This window comes from Drosophila bipectinata, chromosome 2L (genome assembly GCF_030179905.1).
Source record: "Drosophila bipectinata strain 14024-0381.07 chromosome 2L, DbipHiC1v2, whole genome shotgun sequence".
In the NCBI taxonomy this organism is placed as follows: Eukaryota; Metazoa; Arthropoda; class Insecta; order Diptera; family Drosophilidae; genus Drosophila; species Drosophila bipectinata.
The window spans coordinates 23,358,505-23,381,715 of NC_091736.1; the positions used below are offsets into that span (position 1 = coordinate 23,358,505).

A 23,211-nucleotide genomic window follows, 5' to 3' on the forward strand; every position below is an offset into this window, starting at 1 on the left:
TTTAAAAAAAATTTGAGAGTGCTCAGTGTGTCAGTGTGTCGGCAGCGCCGCGGCAGAATTTCCTACCCTATACTCGCGTGCTATGTAAAATGAGAGTTTGCCCACCACTGTATTAAAATGTAAAATATTTTTTTTTAAAGGATATCTCAAACAATCCCTAAGAAATTTGGCATTCATAGTTTTATTTCCTTTTACAAAAAATTTTACTAATTTAAATACAATTTAATAATTTTTAATTAACATACTTTAGTATTTCATTTATTTCAAAATCACATGTCGACAAACCTGCTCAATAACTTTTGGTCTGCCCAAAACCAATGCAAAAAAAAACAGGTTCCTTCTAGAGGTCTAGAGGTCGTAGCTAATAGCTAAAAAAAAAACAAAAAGCATTGCTAAGAAACACCATTAAAATGCACAACCTTGAAAATGAATTGAGTAAGATAGAATGAGGAGACGAAAATAAATAAATACGACTGTGTGATTCTTACTCGGACAAAATCAATTCACTCACTTCAATTCGCTTTTTAATCGAATTGAGTGAAAATTAGAGGTTACATTCAAATTGATTCGAATGCTTTCGAGAATGTAACATACAACTATGGATATTTGTTGATAATACAATAACAAATGATACAGATCGACAGAAAAAAATCTCAATGCACAATTTCACTTGCTCCATATCCTTTAGGCTTCCCTGAAGCAAAGTCCAAAACAGACATAGGTTCCATCACCTAAACTTTCCGCTGTACACATATTTACCAATTTTTACTTTATATTGAAGTAAATAATTAAAACATTGTATGATCAATTGATTTCAATAGGACCAAAAAATTCTTCCTCAGGGAAATGTATGGATAAAAATCTTAGAAGCACAAAAATAAATGAATAAAATCGAAGATTTTAACTTTGGATGAGTATTCCAAAGATGCGGTGAGTGTTAGCTGAAATTTTTTAATTTCAGTTGGTATACATCAATTTTAACAAGAAAGGAAAGCTAACTTCGGGCGGAGCCAAAGTTGATATACCCTTGCAGTTAAAACCGGATATATATCGCAAACATCGGATATTGTTGGCCAATCCTGATGAGTATATGATAATAAAACCCAATTTTTTATAATAAAAAATCTAAAAAACGTCCCAAACTTCTATCTTTAAAAATTCCAAAGTTGGTATTTCTACCAAAAACCATTTCAGATCGTTCAGTTATATGGCAGCTATAAAATATAGTCGACCGATCGGTTTAAATATGAATCGTTATTTGATAGGTCGGATTAACTGACCAAAATTAAAATCTGTACCAAGTTCCAGCTTTCTATCTTCAAAAACACGAAAGTTGGGTCATTTCCGATCGTTCAGTTATATGGCAGCTATAGGATATAGTCGGCCGATCCTTATGAAATTTGGCATGTCGTATTATTCTGCCGAAAATAGCTCCCATGCACTCTCTAACTTTAAAAACACCAAAGTTATACCATTTCTGATCAATCAATTATATGGCAGTTAAAGGATATAGTCGGCCGATCTCGGCCGTTCCGATTTATATACTGCGTGCAAAGGAAAGAAGGGTGTATGCAAAGTCGATAGCTTTAAAACTGAGGAACTAGTTCGCATAGAAACAGACAGACGGACGTGCTCATATCAACTCAGAAGGTGATCCTGATCAAGAATATATATACTTTATAGGGTCGGAGAAGTCTCCTTCTCCTTTACTAAACTTCTATCTTCAAAAAAATCAAAGCTGGTATTTTTACCAAACACCTAATACTATTTCCGATCGTTTAGTTACATTGCAGCTGTAAGATATAGTCGGTGCAATGCGTGCAAAGTAAAGAAAGGAATGAGTCCAAAGTTTCAGGTCGATAGCTTTAAAACTGAGAAACTAGTTCGCGTAAATTGACAGAGTGCTATTTTTGGCAAAACATTACGACATGCCAAATTTCATAAGGATCGGCCAACTATATCCTATAGCTGCCATATAACTGAACGATCGGAAATGACCCAACTTTCGTGTTTTTGAAGATAGAAAGCTGGAATTTAATACAGATTCTATTTTTGGTCAGTTGATCCAACCTACCAAATTTCATAAAGATCGGCCGACTATATCCTATAGCTGCCATATAACTGAACGATCGGAAATGACCCAACTTTCGTGTTTTTGAAGATAGAAAGCTGGAACTTGGTACAGATTCTATTCTATATTCCGGTTTTCACTGCAAGGGTATATCAACTTCGGCTCCGCCCGAAGTTAGCTTTCCTTTCTTGTTTTTTTTTAACATTTATTTTTGTTTAACAAGCTTATAAATATTTGAAGATGGATAAAAGAGACAAACGCACCCGTTATTTAAGGGGAGGTTCTTTTGGATTTTTCCGAAAATTAAGCAAAGTTTGAGAATGGATTGCGGGAAAATGAAAAGACATACGAACTTAAGCTTTTGAATTTTTGATTCGTTGTTTATTAACGATTAAAATATATATTCAATATTCAGGAAATTCAAAATGGCGGATCTCGTCCACCTCTATTTTTCTGCTTTGTCTAGTGTCGGGCCGCTGGTAGTAAACTTAAATTAGAAATGCATATAATTTATTAAAATTGATGGAATTTCCTATGCCTTATACCTAACGAGAATAAATTTTGGTAAAAATAAATCAATTTCATGGACAATTTCAACATGGTTCCGAGAAAACGCGTTTAAAGTTTTTAGAAACTTTGCTTTGAAACTTGTTATCATGGGTATGTTTGACACGCTCTAGCTCAAGACGCGTCGCATCGAAATATCCCTTGGCACGTATATTCTATACATATGAAACTTTCATTTAAAAAAAAAAATCGATTTTTTCAAAAAAATCGATTTTTTCAAAAAAATCCAATACTTAAATAAAATAAAAATAAAAAAAATTTTGTGAAACATGTTTTTAATGAAAACATTTAGTTATTTATAAAAACAAAGGGGTAAACAACAAAAAAAAAACAAAATATATTATATATGGAAAAATTGTACGTTCGCGACCCATACTTAATTTAATTTTAAAACAAGAAAGGAAAACTAACTTCGGGCGGAGCCGAAGTTTATATACCCTTGCAGCTTAAACCGGATATATATCGCAAACATCGGATATAGTTGGCCGATCCTTATGGGAATATGAATATATAATCCAATTTATTACAATACAAAATCTAAAAAAAGTCTCAAGCTTCTATCTTCAAAAATACCAAAGTTGGTATTTCCAAAAAACCATTTCCGATCGTTCAGTTATATGACAGCTATGGGATATAGTCGGCCGATCCTTACGAAATTTGGCATGTCGTATTATTTTGCCAAAAATAGCGCTCGTGTAAAATTTGAACTCTCTTACTCTAAAAACTCCGAAGTTATACCATTTCCGATCAATCAGTTATATGGCACCTATAGGATATAGTCGGCCGATCCCGGTCGTTCCGACTTATATACTGCGTGCAAAGGAAAGAAGGGTGTGTGCAAAGTTTCAAGACGATAGCTTTAAAACTGAGAGACTAGTTCGCGTAGAAACAGACAGACAGACAGACGGACAGACGGACAGACGGACAGACGGACAGACGGACATGCTCATATCAACTCAGGAGGTGATCCTGATCAAGAATATATATACTTTATAGGGTCGGAGATGTCTCATTCACTGCATTGCACACTTTTGGACAAAATTATAATACCCTCTGCAAGGGTATTAAAATACCACAAAAATGTCAAAACAGGATAGCAAAGCTAACTTCGGGCGGAGCCGAAGTTGATAAACCCTTGCAGTTAAAACCGTATATTTATCGCAAGCATCGGATATTGTTGTCCGATCCTTATGAGAATATGATAATATAACCCAATTTATTATAATACAAAATTTAAAACAAGTCCCAAACTTCTATCTTTAACAATACCAAAGTTGGTATATCTTCCAAAAACCATTTCCGATCGTTCAGTTATATGACAGCTATAGGATATAGTCGGCCGATCCTAATGAAATTTGGTAGGTCGGATCAACTGACCACAAATAGAATCTGTACTAAATTCCAGTTTTCTATCTGCTAAAACACGGAAGTTGGGTCATTTCCGATCGTTCAGTTATATGGCAGCTATAGGATATAGTCGGCCGATCCTTATGAAATCTGGCATGTCGTAATGTTTTGCCAAAAATAGCTCTCATGTCAAATTTGAACTCTCTAACTCTAAAAACACCAAAGTTATACCATTTCCGATCAATCAGTTATATGGCAGCTATAGGATATAGTGGGCCGATCCGGGCCGTTCCGACTTATATACTGCGTGCAAAGGAAAGAAGGGTGTGTGCAAAATTTCAAGACGATAGCTTTAAAACTGAGAGACTAGTTTGCGTAGAAACAGACAGACGGACAGACAGACGGACAGACAGACGGACAGACAGACGGACAGACGGACATCCTCATATCAACTCAGGAGGTGATCCTGATCAAGAATATATATACTTTATAGGGTCTGAGATGTCTCCTTCACTGCGTTGCACACTTTTGACCAAAATTATAATACCCTCTGCAAGGGTATAAAAACTAATGGAGATGTTTAATTGGGAGTTTATTGCATTAAAATATTCCATTCCAATTCGCAGATTTTTTTATTTTGCTAAATCTTGCCAAACCCGACTTTCATTTCGACTTTCAAATGAACAGAAATTAGTTTTTAGGGTTGTAACTTTGCATACATTTATTTGAAGACATAAAAGGAAAGAAACAAATTTTACATAGTTTGTGTTGTTTTTTTTTTTGTGATCAAACAAAAGCCCTTCGTTTCGGCGGCGCATGTGATTTTTCCGAACATCCGAAACCAAAAATTCCAACGGGATTAGAATGAGTACATGTTTGGCTCTGGTATGAACTAGAATTATTAATTTCGCATAAAAATTAACAAATTGGCGGACCTTTAAATTTAAATAAATTTTTGTCGTAAAAACCAGGGACTGCAAATAAGACTTATGAGTTCAAAAAAATTGAACGACAAAAAAGCCTTTGTGGGGAGTGGGAGAAAGACTCCAGGGAATCCAGAAACACAATAAACTTTTATTTCAATTTCTATTGCTAAAATTGAAATATAACTCTTATTTTCAATTTTTATAATAATAATTAAGAATAAGAATTATTTTTCAACTTATTTTTATTTAAAAAAAAAAATAAAAATTATGATTCAATTTTTATTAAAAAAATTGAAAATAAGTGTTATGATTCAATTTTTATTATAAAAATTGAAAATAAAAATTGAATGCGAATAACTTCTGAACCGAGTGGACTATTAAAAAACCGCTTACATATTTATGATCTGTGACGCAGTACCTTTCGAATGATGCATCGAATAATTGAAGAATCCTTGATTATGTCCTTTGAGGACATTTGTCCTTTCGATACATCATTTGAAAGGTACTGCGCCGCAGATCATAAATATGTAAGCGGTTTTTTAATAGTCCACTCGGTTCAGAAGTTATTCGCATTCAATTTTTATTTTCAATTTTTATTTTCAATTTTTATAATAAAAATTGAATCATAACACTTATTTTCAATTTTTTTAATAAAAGTTGAATCATAATTTTTATTTTTTTTTTTTTTAATAAAAATTGAAAAATAATTCTTATTCTTAATTATTATTATAAAAATTCAAAGAAAGAGTTATATTTCAATTTTTGTCATAAAAATCAACAAACAATTATTATTTTTTAATTTTTTTTTTTTTTAATTATAAAAATTACGGTCCCTGGTAAAAACACATAAACTAGTTGTAAAAACACTGTTTCGAGAAAAACGCGTTTATAGTTTTATGACTTTATATGTTTTAAGGCTATATCTTCAAGAGTTCTTGAACATTCTTGAATAGTTATAAGTTCGAATTAAATTTAAAAAAAAAATAGATTTTTTTAAACCGAGAATGTGGGGGGTCCCATTAAATGACCCAACTTTGTATTTTTGGAGATAGAAGCTTGGGATTTTAGTTAATATTTTCCTTATAATAAACATTCATTGTAAAAATTATTATTATAATGTATCTCTCAAAATCATCGTTCAAATACATTTTACATACTTTCGCAATATATTATATATCCGATCTGATACTGCCACTTAATTGCAGGGGAATATCAAATTCGACTCCGCCCAAAGTTAGCTATCCTTTCTGTTTTTCTTTATTTTAGTTCATGCGAACTTGGATCAGTAAGTATACATATATATAAGTGTGCATTGTACACATAAATTTGAAAAATGTTTGTATTTCTTATCTAGGAGGATGTTGTTATCGAGCACTTCCTTTTATATACAACTAAATGAAGAATATAAAAAAAATTTTAATAGACGCTGTCTGAATCTTTCACAAATTTTTTCATAGTAGAATTGGGGCGATACTGTCTCAGTTCGTTAAATTCATTTGACTGTATCGTCACGCAGAAAAAAGTATGATCGTTAACAGCGGGAAATTTATAAACTTTAAAATTAAACACAGAACTCTGGCCATCATTCTAATGGTAACTAAAACTTAGTATGAGCTAAAATACTCCCAGAGTTAAATATCAAGCTTACAAAATTTCGACCAGTTTTAAAATAATAGTGTAATAAATGGGAATCTAAAAAAAATGGGGATCTCTAAATAAAAAATTAAAGAAAATTGTATAACCACAAACCATAGCTCGCAAATAACTATTAACCGATTGCTGGGGACTCAAAATAAGTGTTGTTCAATGAGTCTTTGAGCAATCGTTTGCTTTGCTCATATACAAATATTGCTCTCGCTCAAATGACGAGCAATAATTTCTGTTTCCATATGTTCTGTTCTTTCCACGACCGTTTGACTTTGTGAGACGATTCCAAAGTTCTTTTTTGAATGTATGTTTGTATGTGAAAGTTAGTGGGTCTTCTTTCTTTTGCTTTGTGACATTTGGTTATTCAGAGAAAATGTTTAAAACAAAAATGGCAATTAAAACAAACGGGAAATAAACAAAATTAAAATTTTGACAAAATGTATCGTCGTCTACCATAAAACGACGATATACTAAATTTTTATACAAATTTAAGGCTAAAATCGCCAATCTTGAGTGCGCGTCCACATGTAGTCTTGCTCATCCCGACTACTCAAGTATCTGTTGAGAGAGCATTTTCAGCTTTACAATATATTCTTAGCGAACGACGGGATTTAATAAATACCCAAAATTTAAACTAAGCGAACGACAGAGTCTAATAAATACCCAAAACCTTAACTGTTTATAAGTTGTTAGGCTGAACTTTAAATAAAAATAATACAAAACAAGAAAGGAAAGCTAACTATCTATCTTCAAAAACACGCATGTTGGGTCATTTCCGATCGTTCAGTTATATGGCAGCTATAGGATATAGTCGGCCGATCCTTATGAAATTTGGCATGTCGTAATGTTTTGCCAAAAATAGCTCTCATGTAAAATTTAAACCTCCAAAAACTCCAAATCCAAAAACACCAAAGTTATACCATTTCCGATCAATCAGTTATATGGCAGCTATAGGATATAGTACTGCATACTGCGTTTAAAGGAAAGAAGGGTGTGTGCAAAGTAACAAGTCGATAGCTTTTAAACTGAGAGTCTAGTTCGCGTAGAAACAGACAGACGGACAGACAGACATGGTCATATCAACTCAGGAGGTGATCCTGATCAAGAATATATATACTTTATAGGGTCGGAGATGTCTCCATCACTGGGTTCCAAAGTTTTGGACCCTCAGCAAGGGTACAAAAATAAAAAATAAAAATAATCACTCTGCTCTAAGAGAGAGTGATTGTAAAAATTCTAAATAAATAAAATTCTAATTCTAAATTCTCATAAACTAAACAAAAGTAAAAAACAAATATTAATAAAAATAACAACAGTTAATTGCGAGCTACGATAAAAACATATTGTACGATTATATATTCGTTTTTTAATTAAAAAATAACAATAAAATATGAATATTTAATTTTGAAAAATTAAACGAAAGAAAATGGAAATTTCATTATCCGATCGATTTCTAATAATATGAATTTGGAAAAATACCAAGCTTTTATCCTCGTACACACAAAAATGATGACATACCCGATCGTTCCAATATATGGTAGATAATATCTATTAGATATAGAATGTATCCGGCGTTTTCGATAACCGGGTTTTTATACCCGGTACTTTTAGAGTATGATCTCCCCTAAAGTATATATGTACATATGTATATTAATGGTCAACATATACGTCTGTCCGTAGTCTGTCTGTAGTGTCTAGCACAAAAGTATGCAATAAAAATTTAGTTCTGAGAATCCATTCCTTTAAAGTTTAAACTACAAAGGTAAGTTAAACTGTGGGTGGAAATATAGGGTATAATATAGTCGTGAAACTTGACTATAGCTGTCCTATCTTATTTTAATTCAGTGATGCAAAAGCCCTGCAAAAAATACATTTCGTTATAGCAATTAAAAAAGAAAAGTGTTAGTTGGCGGCCAAAGTGAACCGGAGGAAATTCTTTTCCATGTTACATACATTCACATAAATACAATATACCCTTGAACTCTACAAATACCGGGTATAAAAAAACCAAAGCCATGACATTTCCGATCAATCAGTATGTTATATGAAAGCTATAGTCGGATTTATTTCATCTGATGAAATTCGGTAGGTCGAATATGTTAGCTCATCCCTTAGAAAGTCATATTCATAACATACATATAACTTGAAAAACCCCAAAGTTATGCCCATTCCGATCAATATGTAAAATGGCAGCTACATACATCAAAATAACTTTAATCCAATTGTGGCCACATAAATACATATTTGCATGTTAGACTTTCCTTTGTGTTTGAATACGTAGAATTCTCCCGTAAAAACACTTTAAAGTCGTTTTACAGTGTTGACGGTGTCGGTGTGCAGGTAGAGGCAGGGGAGAGAAATTTCCAACTTCGTGGAATGGGGTTTAAGGCACCACTGCTCTAAAATAAACATACTGATATAAAAGATGATTTTTATTGTGTTCAATTTAGTTTGTCTGGGAATTTGCATGGCCGTTGAGGATTCTGGGCAAATTAAACCCACATTTTGAACTTGTTGACTGCCCCCGCAATTGCGTCTGCCAACTTGATTATTTAAAGAATTTACCAATTGGACGGTGGGTAGAACATGGAAAAGATGACACTTTGATTTTTGATCAAACAAAGCTGGTAACATGCCTGTTGCAGACGCAGCGGGAGGTTCAGAAACTATTAGATGCACTTCCATGGGATTTACAAGCTTTGATTTTATTATACACGGGGAAAAAAAAACAAAAACTGGCAGGTGAGTTTAGTATTTCCATTACTGTACTACACATACGATTTTTTAATCACACAACAGTGAATTCCAGCAGCTTCCTACATCTTAACCATTTGAAATCATTAGAATTTCGAGGAATTGGAGCCACCTTTTTTATTGATGAGCCTCTTGAACATCTCCTACATGCTTATTTTGAGGATATACAGTTGAAAGCTGGTGAATCTTTGATACTTCCTAACTTCGCTAAACTTCCAAACCAAAAATATGAATACAAACCTCAAATAGAAATATTTTCACGAAGTGAATATAATTCTATTAAGAATGCATTTAATATTGAAAAAAGTGCTGCACAGGTTTTAGTATACGACCAACATGTACAGCGTCAAAAGCAGGTCCAAATGATAAGCTTCTATGGATGGAGTCGTCTAAAAACCTTGCGGATTCATAAATGCCATCTAGAAGACCTGCACTGGCAAATGTTTGATGGGATGGCTCAATTGATGCACCTGAGCCTGGAGGGAAATGGCATCAAAGAGCTTCCACCGTTTGCCTTTTCGGGTGCCCAAAATCTTAAGAGTATTTCATTAGCCCATAATATGATACGAAGACTACATTACTTGGGTTTAGCCGGTCTGCTAGAGCTTGAAAATCTGCAGTTGTCGGATAACTTGCTGGTTGGTTTAAACGAAGTAAGTTTTCCACCCTTACCCATGTTGCAAATAATTGACTTGCGGAGCAATCCAATTGAGACCATCATTCCAGCAACTTTTTGGGTTATGAATGATACAAAAGAAATTCAATTAGGGAGCGTTAGAGCGGCCCTTCATCTGCAAACATGGAATTTTTTCGGACAGTTTGACTCACTTCAGAAGCTAAAAACTCTGGTACTTCGTAATGTTTCCGCTGAATCATTAGAGCAGGGTGTATTTAAAGTATGCATTCCATTTTTTTGTAATTATTTATTATTATTATATATAATTATTTTAAACATATACTTTTTAGGGTCTTTATGGCTTGGAAGTTCTCACAATGCATGGAAGAATAATTAGAATACAGTTCGATGTTTTCGCTGAAATGGAAAAGCTAAGGGAGCTCGATATAAGTCACTGTATGATAGAGGAATTATCTATGGACGCCTTAATAGGTGCAAGGCGCTTGCAAATGCTCAACTTAAGCTACAATCAATTAACTAGTGTTCCCCCTGGTCTGCTAGATGACCAAAAAGAGCTTGAAGTGGTTCAATTACAAGGAAACCTTCTGAAATCTTTGCCAACAAGTTTTTTTATGTTGCCAGCAGTTCTGGTGGTCCGCCTTGATCAGAATCCTTGGCAATGTACTTGTCAGATGAGAAACTGGGTATATCGCTTAACTAATGTTGTGCATAACCCTACTTCTAAATCCTGCTCAAAAGGAATTATAAAACACAGTAACATATGCAAGAGTGTAAAAGTCTATGAAATGGACAAAACTCTTGTCCCTCGTTGCTCCAACTACAATGGTCGTAGTGTCTACTACGTCCTACGAAGGTATCTTCAATGTAGGACTCTAAGCAACCACACAAACACTAACCCTAATAAGATTGACAAAAAAACTTTGCCATATTGGCGAAAAGTGGTATCACAAGAAAAGTCGAGGAAAACGGTTACCACGAATAGAATGCAAAATGAAACATTAGCAATCATGGAAAAGCAGCCAAAGTGCTGAATAATACATAAAGTTAATCAAGGACTTTAAATTTATTTTTTGTAGTTATGTAGTTTTAACAAATAAAATTTAAAAAAAAACTTACCTCTAAGCATTGTAGCGCAGCTTCCTTTAAAAACGCTACGAATGCCTCCCTCTTTATATAACTTTACGGCACAGTCGATCATTCCGTTATATTTGCGCTGACCTCCTTGTCCCTGCTGAGTTTGCAAAAGCACTTTTATACGCTCCCCAGGAGCCATGATGAGAGTAGAAAAGAGTCCAGAGAATGAGCCCGCGACAAAAATTTGAGGATACGTGAGTTTGGCATCCTCGCCTCGTTGCTGAAGTCGTTTACCTAGTGCGTAGCCAGCAAAGCACATTGCAAATATTGGTGCTACACCCGTTAAAGGTGCAGACATTCCTTTGTATAAGCCACGCACTCCTTCATTTTTAATAGTCTTTGCAGCACAGTCGAAGGTACCTTTGTACATGGGCTGTTCTCCAGGAGCCGGTCGTGGCATAGTCTGCAAACGTACCTTGATTGTGTCTAAGGGATGGCCCGACAAAACATTACAAATTCCGCCAAAGCCACCAGTTATAAAAGACTTGGCGGGGTTTGCCTTTCTTTCAGTGGATAACTTCTCTACCGTCGCCATGTTTTCTGTAAGTAAAAATGTTTTAAATCCAGCGGCACTTAATGATTAGTTGGTGTAACATACATACAATAATAGTCTTTAAACAATGTTACTAAAAAAAGACAGTAAATATTTCTTTCGTTTTTTCTTTATATAAATTGGCTTTTATTTTTTTTTTTTTTTTATATTAAGTTACTTCCTGTTCCTTGGCTTTTATTTATTTGGAACAGTCCAAAGTTCGAAACCAATTCATTATCACAGTTCAGGAATGAACAGGGATAGAAAGGAAGAGTGACGTAAATATACATACATACGTAACGTAGTATTCGTCAAAGTAGCGTCGCCTAGTTAACAACAATGTGGGAAAGTTGAAACTGGTAACTTTTTTATGTTTTTTATTATATTTACTATTATAACTCTGCACACTAAGCGATTACAGTGAAATATTTTACATAAATACATATGTGAAGCAGAAAATTTCACTGAGCCCATCCATCATGCGATAACATTTGATCGGAAGAGCTGGGACCCATGAGAAAAATGGGGTCCTGTGTGAACTTTTATTACATGCTCGATTTATTACGATAAGCGTATTTAGAGTTTTGATTCTAAGTTCGTAAATGACGTTTTCTGCATTTTCGAATTATTAAGAAATAACGGAAATTTCCTTGATATATGAATGCATTCGTAAGATAATGCAGTGTTTCTACCCTTTTTAATTGAACAGGTTTTTAAAATTCTAGTATTCCCCCTGGTTACATTTTCAATTTCATATCGATATATCGGCTAGTGCTGTGTATTCTACCCATGATACAATTGTAATTAATATAATGTATTAATGTATTATTAATTATACAATTATAGTATAATTTTATCATGATTCTACCAACTTAAGCCTCAGCTCGAGAAACAAGTTTGACGAGCAAAGGCATCTTTTCTCTGTACTTAGTGTGAACGAATATTTTCTAGTTACGTTATACAGTCATTCCGTCAAATTTATTGAAATTGGAAAATTAACAATGTTGTATGTAACTGATTTAAATAGATATTTTTTTTATCAGAGTAGTTCTTTGTTGTTTTTAAATCTATTGGGGTATAAACTTGTAATGTAAGAATAATTTTTATTGAAATTGGCGCAATATCCCGCCTTAATTCTCATTAAATATGGCTTGTTCTTTAGAGGTGCAAAAAACATCGATGAAAACATCGATGCATCGATGTTTTTTGAATTTTCCAAAACATCGATGTTTTTTTTGACCATCGATGTTTTTGTGCCGTCACTATCAAGAGAACAAGCAAAGAAAAGGTACGTAAATTTTAAATTTTAAATTTAAAAATTTTAAAAATTTAAAAATTTTAATTTTAAATTTTAAAATTTTATTACAACCGTATGTCTATTTATCTATTTAACTTATTTAAAAAATATTTTTTTAATTTTTAAAAACATCGATGTTTCATCGATGTTTCGGGAAAAACATCGAAAAACATCGATGTCTCCATACATCGATGTTTTTGCACCTCTATTGCTCTTAAATAGTGTCCATTCTTCACTTCCTTACATATATTTTCTATGGAGAAAACATATTCCTCCCAAATTTCTGAGAACATTTTTGTTAGTGAAAGCATTTATTTTTTTTTAAGTTAGGGCTGTCAAGTAAGGCACGACCGCGCGCCTCAGCACTTCGGAATCTGAGTGCTTATATCATCAAAACTAATTGGAATTTCGTTTTGAGACTTAAGGAACATATTCTTAAAAAATCGAGATTTTAAACCATCTAAACTAGTTTCCCCTTAAAGCAGTGGTCGGCACGGCCCTATCACGCGTGCACAGGAAATTTCTCTGCCAGAGGTCTGCCACACACACACAGTATAAATGTGTGAAATGTCATGCTTGCAGGCTACTTTCATTTACTCGTTACTAATACTAATGCGTTAAAATCATATGAATGTATTGGGTCCCGATCACTGCCTTAAGTCCTAGTACTCAGATCGAAAAATATGTTTGACGAGCAAAAACGATTTGGAAAGAATTCTTCAGTGAGAATGAAAATTTTTGAATTATTAGAGAAATTAGAGAATTATTACAAAGAAGTTATTATTAGTAGAGAAGTAAAAATAATAATCAAAAACTGAGCTTGCAAATAAGTGTGTTTTTCTGACTTTTGACGAAAAGACACAGAGAGCAACCGGTTTATGGCTGCTTGAATGAGCTCGCTCGCGCTCAAAGCGAAACTGTTTTAGTCTATTCTTTTTTGTTCTGGTTGTTCCAAGACCGCTCAGTGAAGCAAAAGGTCTTTTGCGTATGTATTGGTATACATCAGAGGTGCCCAAACACCCAACCCAACCCATGGAGTTGAAAAATTTTACCGCCCGGACCGGTTCTCTACATTCACACGCATAGGCAAGGTAATCGTTAAGCGTCTGTTTTACACACGTGAAGTTGTGAAATTTGTTGTGTAAAATGGGAAGAGACTTGAATAAATAAGTGTACTTTTCACCATAACAATATATGGAAAAAAATGTGAAGACCGTTCACGTTGAGTTTTTTGGACAATCGGTATTTTTCTTACTTTTATTGTGAGAGCATTTTCGCAATTATTATTGAAAGAGCGTCAATTTTTCTAAAGTGACATTTATTTCGGTGCATGCAAGAATATCGAAGCAATCAAATGTATGATATCGATAGTATCGATTAAAATTGTGAATATCATCCTAACGGACACAGCGAATCTTATTTGCTCGCAAGGAGACTTCTGATCGATACAAGAAATAGTTTCAATTGAAACCTCAAGCGTGGGGGATATGGATCCTCTGGGGTTGAAAGGGGCAAAGTTCTGAAGAGTGTGGTATCCTAAGTTTCAGATACAAAACATAAGTTTAAAAACCGACCTGGCGAGTTTCTAATCTGTTTAATTTGGCCTAAGGGCATGTAAAACATGCCCGCGGTGAAGTCACCACTTTAGTTGTGGGACATTAAAGTCACCCACAGCTACAAGCTGGCCACAATCAATTGGGCGGTTCAGACGAAGAAGGTATATATGAACAGGTCATATATAACCATTTACCGGACAAAATGATTTTCATGAAAATAAATTGTAAATTACCAAAATCTGTCGTTTCAGGCGCAAACCGAGAAACAAATATATTATATGTGTCGATGGGGGAATCATCTGTAGTGGGTTTTGTGTCGCAGGTACGAAGACTGCAACATAAGTCAGTACCGGTGTTCAGTTCGGTGATTTACCCTATGTCACGGAAGACGTTGCGGATAATTGCTCATTTGTACTGATTAATTCGAGCGGCGAATTATTCTCTGACCAGGCTAAAGTGGATCACTAACATCGGATTTATCCAAAATCAGTGATCGAATCTTAAAATCCGATCTAAGTCTGTCTCATGGACCATCTCATTTCGTCCTGATAATTGATAATTATCTTGATAATTATCGCAACAATAATGGAGACCAGACCTACGGTAAATGAACGGAAAACGCAGAAATAGTGATACAAACCTATATTGCACAAGAAAAAATGTTGGAAGAAGCAGAAGCTATCCTTGGATTGGCGCGAAACTACCGAACTCCCTTCATTGAACTTCATCGAACTACCGAACTGAGCGGACGTGCTTTACCCAAGCTCCGGGAAATTTGCAGCATAAAACAGCCAAACAAACAAAAAAAAAACTGGGATCACCCAATATAATCGAAAAGACGCTGAACCACAATTTATGAAAAGCAATAGACAAGCTTTTTATAACAGCTGTGATGTGCTAAACCAAAAAAAGTGCACTGTTTTAAGGGGTTATATACAGTTGTACCGCGCAAATAAATGAAATTAAATCGATTTTTTTTGACACCATAGAAAATACTTACTAAAAATGTTTTACCGACGTTGCTTAGTACATGTTTCTGGGTACTTATTTACATTTTTTCACTTATTTAAATTAAAAATAATAATAAATAATAATAATAAATAATAACAAAAAATAATAAAAGTGTAGATTAGTGTAGCCGAATTTCAAGATTTTTTTTTTTTTTATGGTGTCTTGCGGTGAACATCATATCTCAAAAACGGTTCATCTGAAATCAAAAATTCAAAAAAAATGTCGTTAGTATATTGTATTGCCTAGTCCATGAACGAAGGATTTGTAAAATATTTGATTAAAAAACAAGAAAGGAAAGCTAACTTCGGGCGGAGCCGAAGTTTATATACCCTTGCAGCTAAAACCGAATATATATCGCAAACATCAGATGTAGTTGGCCGATCCTTATGATTACATCATAATAAAACTAATTACCTAAAATAAAAAATCTAAAAAAAGTCCCAAACTTCTATCATCAAAAATACGAAAGTTGATATTTCTACCAAGTACCATTTCCGATCGTTCAGTTATATGGCAGCTATAGAATATAGTCGGCCGATCCTAATGAAATTTGGTAGGTTGGATCAACTGGCCAAAAATAGAATCTGTATTAAGTTTCAGCTTTCTATCTTCAAAAACACGAAAGTTGGGTCATTTCCGATCGTTCAGTTATATGGCAGCTATAAGATATAGTCGGCCGATCCTTATGAAATTTGGCATGTCGTAATGCTTTGCCAACAATAGCTTTCGTGTCAAATTTGAACTAACTCTAACTCTAAAAACACCAAAGTTATACCTTTTCCGATCAATCAGTTATATGGCAGCTATAGGATATAGTCAGCCGATCCCGGCCGTTCCGACTTATATACTGCGTGCAAAGGAAAGAAGGGTGTGTGCAAAGTTTCAAGACGATAGCTTTAAAACAGAGACTAGTTCGCGTAGAAACGGACAGACAGACGGACAGACGGACATGCTCATATCAACTCAGGAGGTGATCCTGATCAAGAATATATATACTTTATAGGGTCGGAGATGTCTCCTTCACTGCGTTGCACACTTTTGGACAAAATTATAATACCCTCTGCAAGGGTATAACAAATGGCGACGGTTTTAACAAAAAATGTACTTTTTCAAGGTATAAGATTTTTGATATTTATGGTCTAAAAAATGAGTTTTCAAAAAAATTGAAAATCCTTCGTTCACGGACTAGCTAATATCATAATAAATAAGCGTTTTAAGTTTCAAGTTTGTTTAAGTTTGATGTGCAGGTAGTGCGCTATAAATAGCTACAAATTCGGTTCTAATGTTCCGATCGAATTTTTGTGAGAGTATTCTCAACAGTATATACTTAAAGAATATGTAATAAAAAAAATCGATTTTTTCATTTATCACAACTGTATATAACCCCTTAAATAAATAGGTGCCACGCAATGAACTCATTAAGCAACGATCAAAAGAACGAAGGTAGAAGTTCAGTGAACTAAAGAAACGGCTTCTACTCTTACTTTGCAACCCGCGATACCGAAGAGGGAAAAACGGCGATTAAGAGCAATCCGGCTCTACTGATCGCTGAAAGCAAAAGAGCACGGTCTTGCTAGCCCGCTCTGCTTAAAACCCGACTCACGAGTCAAAGAGCTTGCAGTGTAAAACCCCTCTCAAATGGCGGAATCAAATTACGCACCAACAACAAGCAGTGCTACAATTTCTGCCACCACTGCAATTCAAAACAACAACTTCGGAATGTGGCAAAGCGGCCCCGGCCACACAGACTGGAATGGATCGTTACATCAAAATTAGGCGCAAGTTTAGCCCGCAGAGTAATCCGGCAGGCAATAAAGCAAAAATCAGCCGCGTCCTGAGGATCCACTAAGAAGCAGGCAGATCCAGCAGTAATAGATTTTCCCTGCTGAAGGAGGTTGAAAAAAACCAACCATCGCAAGACACCGCAAAAAACCCAAGCCCCCACCAATGTATATCAGGGAGAAAAGCTCTAGTGCCCTGGTCAACCGAATTGCGGCGTTGCTCGGGAACGGTGACAACTTTTATGTTGTCCCGCTTATAAAAGGGAATATCCATGAAACAACTGAAGAGCACTGCCGAACCGAGTGAAAATATCTGGTCAATGCTCAAAAAAACAGTAAGGGCCCACAAGTTGTATTAAAGGGACTCGAACCCGATGTTACCCCCGCCTAAATAAAAACCGCCCTTAAAGAAAAGCCAGAAAGCAGGTCGCTGAAGAAGAACGAAGTCCACCCAATCCACAGTGGCCGGATTGACCGATTTTTTTGCATAAAATCCAAATATTCATGACAAAACAAACGTATATGGTCAATGGATTCTTAAAGTAGCTTCTCCAACTAGATATAAACCATTAGTTTTATTTAAATATCTGCATCCCTGAGCTTCTACCAGGGCTGCAAAGTTCATTAACAGATCAGCAGGTTATCGAAAACAAAAAGGCGGAAAGCTGTACACAGACTTTGAACTTTCCGCAATTTGTAATACGGGCACCAATTTTAACGAAACAAAATGGAAAATGTTATTTGTGGTATGTAAAATATAATTTAATGAAACCAATTTGTTATCAGCGTTATGTGTTTTTTCTGTGAATTGTTTTCGTGATGTCTTAAAATAGTTAATTTGTATTAAAAGTGTCTGTGCATTATGGAGTATAACTAATTTTCTGTCACTTTCTGTCACCATTTGAGTTTGCAGAAGTATTAATGTATATTTGTTCTTGATAATCTTATTAAAAACTTTTGCTCCTTTTTGCTCCATTTCCTATCGTTCTCGATTAAAGGCAAGGTCGAATTCAGCCACTGCATCCTTTTTGGGGTTTGGCTGCGCAGCAACAAAAACAAAGATGCTGTATCTGATTACATTTTGGAAAAACTGAGCATAAAAAATCTTGACTCGGAAGCTAAAAGCAACATTTTGAAAAAAGTCAAGAGTTTCGACATTTATTTTAGCCAAAATGTAGCTAAATACAATAGAAATATAGCTTCTTTATAGGTCCCTCCTTCAATATAGGTCCACGGACTCCTCTGATACTTTATTGTCCAGCCTTTATCTGAACAAAAGACTATGCAAAAACAAAACAAAAATTCTCCCACATGATGTAATCGAACTTTTGGAAAGTCCTACAGTTCTTTTAAATTTGACAAGCGAAAGTTCAACTGAAGCTGAACACAGCGACTCCAGCTCCGATTCGAATGATTCTTTTTCATTGGAACTGGACGTAGAAATAATATAACTACTACGAATAATATTAAGTTTTAACATTAAAAACAAAAATAAAATATATAAAATGTCTTTTAATAATATTCTTGCGTACATGGGTTTTGTTCATATTAATGGAATTGGGGGCGGTAGGTGTGGGCGTGGTCATATCGAATTCAAATTTTGGCTATATCTTTGTGGTGATCTTATCATCAATTGTGCCAAGTTACAGCACTGTAGGGTCATTTTTGGATTGTATGCAAAAAAAATCGGTCAATCCGGCCACTGTGCAATCTAGAGGTTGCAAGGAGTAAAAAAAGTCAAGGACAAGTGTACAAGGACAAGAGTCAAGGACAACTATGGTGTACAAGGAGTTAAAGAGTCGCATGCGTAAAGCGACCACAACGAGCAACCAAAATCCACAGAATGTGTACATTGCGTCAAAAACTGCGCCAGACGTCTTCTTCGACAAAGCTGCGAGGTCCTCATTCGGTCCACTAAACACCACCAACGGCTTCTCCTATGCCGATGCTCTACGAACTGGAATGGAAAATCCAATTCAGCCTGACACACAAAGCGCTCAGCTTGCTCTAGAACAGCCACATAGCAATACGGAAACTATAAGCATCATAGTCAATGTATGATGTAGCTAATGTCATTCATGAAAATGACCATGCAAACTCTTGTTCAAAACCACAATTGCTTGTAGCACAAAGTTTTAATTATCTATGCAGACTTTAAGAATATCAACGTGGAACACTACACTACGGGCGCCCTGGATGAAGTTCTCTTTGCAGCAGCTAGAATCTCTACTTCTTAAGGGAAAGATGTCGACTGAAACAAATACTACAAATCCAATCCTCAAATCAAACAGCTCTGCGAGAAAAGGAAAAGAAGCGCGCGCGTCGTTTATTTGCAAAACAGCAGATCACCAGCTTAAAAGCAACGCCTTAAGAAAGCAACCCGCTCACTCGCCTTCAGCTTACTGCACCTTCATTTCGGCCGAACGAAATCGAAAAAGTCATAAGAGGGCTAAAACCAAAAAAGGCTCCTAGTGGTGACCTACTGACGCAAAAGATACTGATCATGATTATAATGATACCGAAGCCTGGAAAAGACGACAAAATTCCGTCATCATACAGACCAATAAACCTTCTATCATGTTTGTCTTAATTGTTTCAAAAATGCTTGTTAATTCGCATAATACCACATCTGGAAGCTTGCAATATTATCCCGGCACACCGATTTGGCTTCCGAAGAAACCACGGAACCATCAAGCAAGTAAACCTATTAACATCCGCTCAGCCTTCGATCCGAAATACGCTCAGCCTTCGAACAGCCAAGAGATCTCAAGCTCAAGCAAGACGTATCCCAAGCTTTCGACCGAGTTTAGCTTAATGGAATGGTCGTATTTACCAACATATACCCACAAGCTACTGGAATCATACTGGAATCAATAGGGTATTCTCTGTGAGATACAACGCAGCTACTTCGGGCGACTACACAATCGAAGCTTGAGTTTCACAAGAAAGCGCATGTTTTGTATAATGCCTAATTGTTTTGTAAATTAAGGATATTCCTACGAAGGCACAACTAACAACGATACCGCTATCCTCAGTCATCTAATATAATCATCTAATAGTAGTGGAAAGGTGGTTGTATGACTGGCGCATTATAATAAATGAACAGAAGTGTAAACATATGACGTTTACTCTTAATAGACAAATATGCCCTCCGCTTTCACCAAACGCTATGCAGATCCCTCTAGCTAATGAAGTAACTTACCTTGCTTTTTTTTGTATACATACATAGATCGTTAATTAAAATAAAAATTCAGTTGATTATGAAACAAATTTATTTTGATACAAAAAAAAATTTGAAAATCAAGGCTTACGTATTTTTGTTAGTTTGATTTAGTAATTTTATTTTAAAAACAAGAAAGGAAAGCTAACTTCGGGCGGAACCGAAGTTGATAAACCCTTGCAGTTAAAAAAAATCCTTATGAGAATATAATAAACCCCAATTTACAATAAAACGAAATCTAAAGAAAGTCCCAAACAGCTATCTTCATAAATACGAAACTTGAGTTTTCTACCAAATACCGTTACCGATCGTTCAGTTATATGGCAGCTATAAGATATAGTCAGCCGGTCGTTATAAAATTTGGTAGGTCGGATTAACTGACCAAAAATATAATCTGTACCAAGTTCCAGCTTTCTATCTTCAAAAACACAAAATTTGGTTCAATTCCGATCGTTCAGTTATATGGCAGCTATAGGATATAGTCGGCCGATTTTTATGAAATTTGGCATGTCGTAATGTTTTGCCAAAAATAGCTCTTATGTAAAATTTAAACCTCCAAAAACTCCAAATCTAAAAACACCAAAGTTATACCATTTCCGATCAATCAGTTATATGGCAGCTATAGGATATAGTCGGCCGATCCGGGCCGTTCCAACTTATATACTGCGTTCAAAGAAAAGAAGAGTGTGTGCAAAGTTTTAAGTCGATAGCTATAAAATTGAGAGACTAGTTCGCGTAGAAAAAGACAGACAGAGGGACAGACGGACATGTTCATATCAACTCAGGAGGTGATCCTGATCAAGAATATATATACTTTATAGGGTCGGAGATGTCTCCATCACTGGGTTGCACAGTTTTGGACCCTCTGCAAGGGTATAAAAATAAAAAATAAAAATAATCGCTCTGCTCTAAGAGAGAGTGATTGTCAAAATTCTAAATAAATAAAATTCTAATTCTAAATTCTTTAGTTCTCATAAACTAAACAAAAGGAAAAAACAAATATTAATAAAAATAACAACAGTTAATTGATTAAAAAATAACAATAAAATATGAGTATTTAATTTTGAAAAATTAAACGAAATGGACGAAAACTGAAACTTATTTTTTTTTAAACAACTTTTTTTGTTATACCTGAATAAATTCGACGATCAATTATCAAGTAAAGATAAACTGATGCGTCATTTAAGTAATTATTTGAACAATCTTTGCGATATCATAAAGTGATGCAATTTTTCTCGAAAAATGTGCTCTCTTTACTATGTCAAATGAAAGCAGTCAGGAAAAATATGCGAAAAAGACTTACTTCCGGCGGAAGTTTTTGACATACCCTTGCAGCTAAATGGAAATTTCATTATCCGATCGATTTCTAATAATATGAATTTGAAAAAGTACCAAGCCTTTATCCTCGTACACACAAAAATGATGACATACCCGATTGTTCCGATATATGGTAGATAATATCTATTAGATATAGAATGTATCCAATATAGAATGTATTCTAGATATAGAATGTAATAGTTGGGTAAATAATTTCTGAGCGCAGGACTCGCCTAAAACCCGATATTGTTGATAAACTTATGTTTATGTTATGTTTTGGCAGCAAGTAACATATGTAGCAACTTATGTTATTTATGTTTTGGCAGCTATAAGATATAGTCGCCCGATCGTTATGAAATTTAGCATGTCGTATTAATTTGCCAAAAATAGCTCTCATTTAAAATTCTTATTCTGAACTCTCTAACTCTAAATACCATTTCCGATCAATCAGTTAAATGGCAGCTAAGGATATAGTCGGCAAATCCCGGGCGTTCCGACTTATATACTGCGTGCAAAGGAAAGAAGGGTGTTTGCAAAGTTTCAAGAGTTTCGGGTTTTCCTTTATGACGCTATAACTCCAGAAAGCACGAACCGATTATACGGTTTTGCATTCGTTGGAACGGTCTCAGGCTGCGCAAGGTTTAACATACTATACTATAAACCAGTGGTCGGCACCCCAATACATTGATATGATTTAAACGCATTAGTGTTAGTAACGAATAGCAGAAAGTAGGCTGTGAGCATGATGTTTCACACATTAATACTGTGTGTGTGGCAGAACTCGGGCAGAGAAATTTCCTATGCCCTCGGGATAGGGCCGTGCCGACCACTGCTATAAACCAATATTTTATTGGTAAAACACGTAAAACATTGTTTGACAGCTACTCATTGTTCTCTGCTGATTTCATGTGACCAAACAAAAAAATAGTCGGCCCGAAAATTTTTGACGAGCCAGGACAAATTAAAATTAATTTCTGCGGTCAAGACGAAGCCCATAATATGGGATTTGACCCACAAGGGGCATTTTAATGCCATAAAATGGCATTGAAATGATTTGTAATTGATTTGGATTTTGATTTTGACCCAGTTTTCTATTTCTTAATCAGCTCCTTAGCGGCGAAATACATAAACAAAACACCAACATCTAATCGTTTTGAATTCATTTTTGCTTATTTGTTTTTTGTTTACAAACAACAGCTGTTCAGTATTACCTTATTTCTTCATTGTTTTGGTCACACTACCTTGGCAGCCGAATAAAGTGCAAAATCGCTATCAGAATTTCAACAGCGGATTTTCGTCAACTCAATACTATGCTTAACGTGAAAACATTATCGCTAACCACAAATATGAGAGTGGAACTTCAAAATAATCAAAGTGCTGCACAATTTTCAAAACGATTGTTAGCTGTTGGAAA

At 35.0% G+C, this 23,211-nt stretch overlaps 2 protein-coding genes across 5 annotated transcripts in view; one reads left to right on the top strand and one right to left on the bottom strand.

Annotated features, from left to right (window-relative positions):
• The window catches only part of colt (carnitine/acylcarnitine carrier protein colt, mitochondrial), a 76,098-nt gene extending 64,205 nt beyond the window's left edge, over positions 1-11,893 (bottom strand). Inside the window, exons 1-2 of one of the 3 annotated variants that reach the window (XM_043213915.2) lie at positions 11,682-11,893; positions 11,066-11,623 (exon numbers count right to left, since the gene is read on the bottom strand). In XM_043213915.2, the coding sequence (XP_043069850.1) occupies positions 11,066-11,618 (553 nt within the window). In that variant the 5' untranslated portion in view covers positions 11,619-11,623; positions 11,682-11,893. The remainder of the gene's footprint in view (positions 1-11,065; positions 11,624-11,681) is intronic. The other 2 variants (XM_017235650.3, XM_017235649.3) reach the window with 2 other exon arrangements.
• On the top strand, positions 6,378-11,064 carry LOC108121511 (carboxypeptidase N subunit 2-like). 2 transcript variants are annotated; one of them, XM_043213914.2, is made up of 5 exons: positions 6,378-6,504; positions 9,009-9,133; positions 9,204-9,300; positions 9,358-10,208; positions 10,279-11,064. In XM_043213914.2, exons 4-5 carry the CDS (start codon positions 9,675-9,677, stop codon positions 10,978-10,980), a joined length of 1,236 nt encoding a protein of 411 aa, XP_043069849.1. In that variant the 5' UTR covers positions 6,378-6,504; positions 9,009-9,133; positions 9,204-9,300; positions 9,358-9,674; the 3' UTR covers positions 10,981-11,064. The 2 variants fall into 2 exon arrangements, with proteins under 2 accessions (XP_043069849.1, XP_070132859.1); XM_070276758.1 differs by having other exon boundaries at positions 9,009-9,300.
• Positions 11,894-23,211: the final 11,318 nt, after the last annotated feature.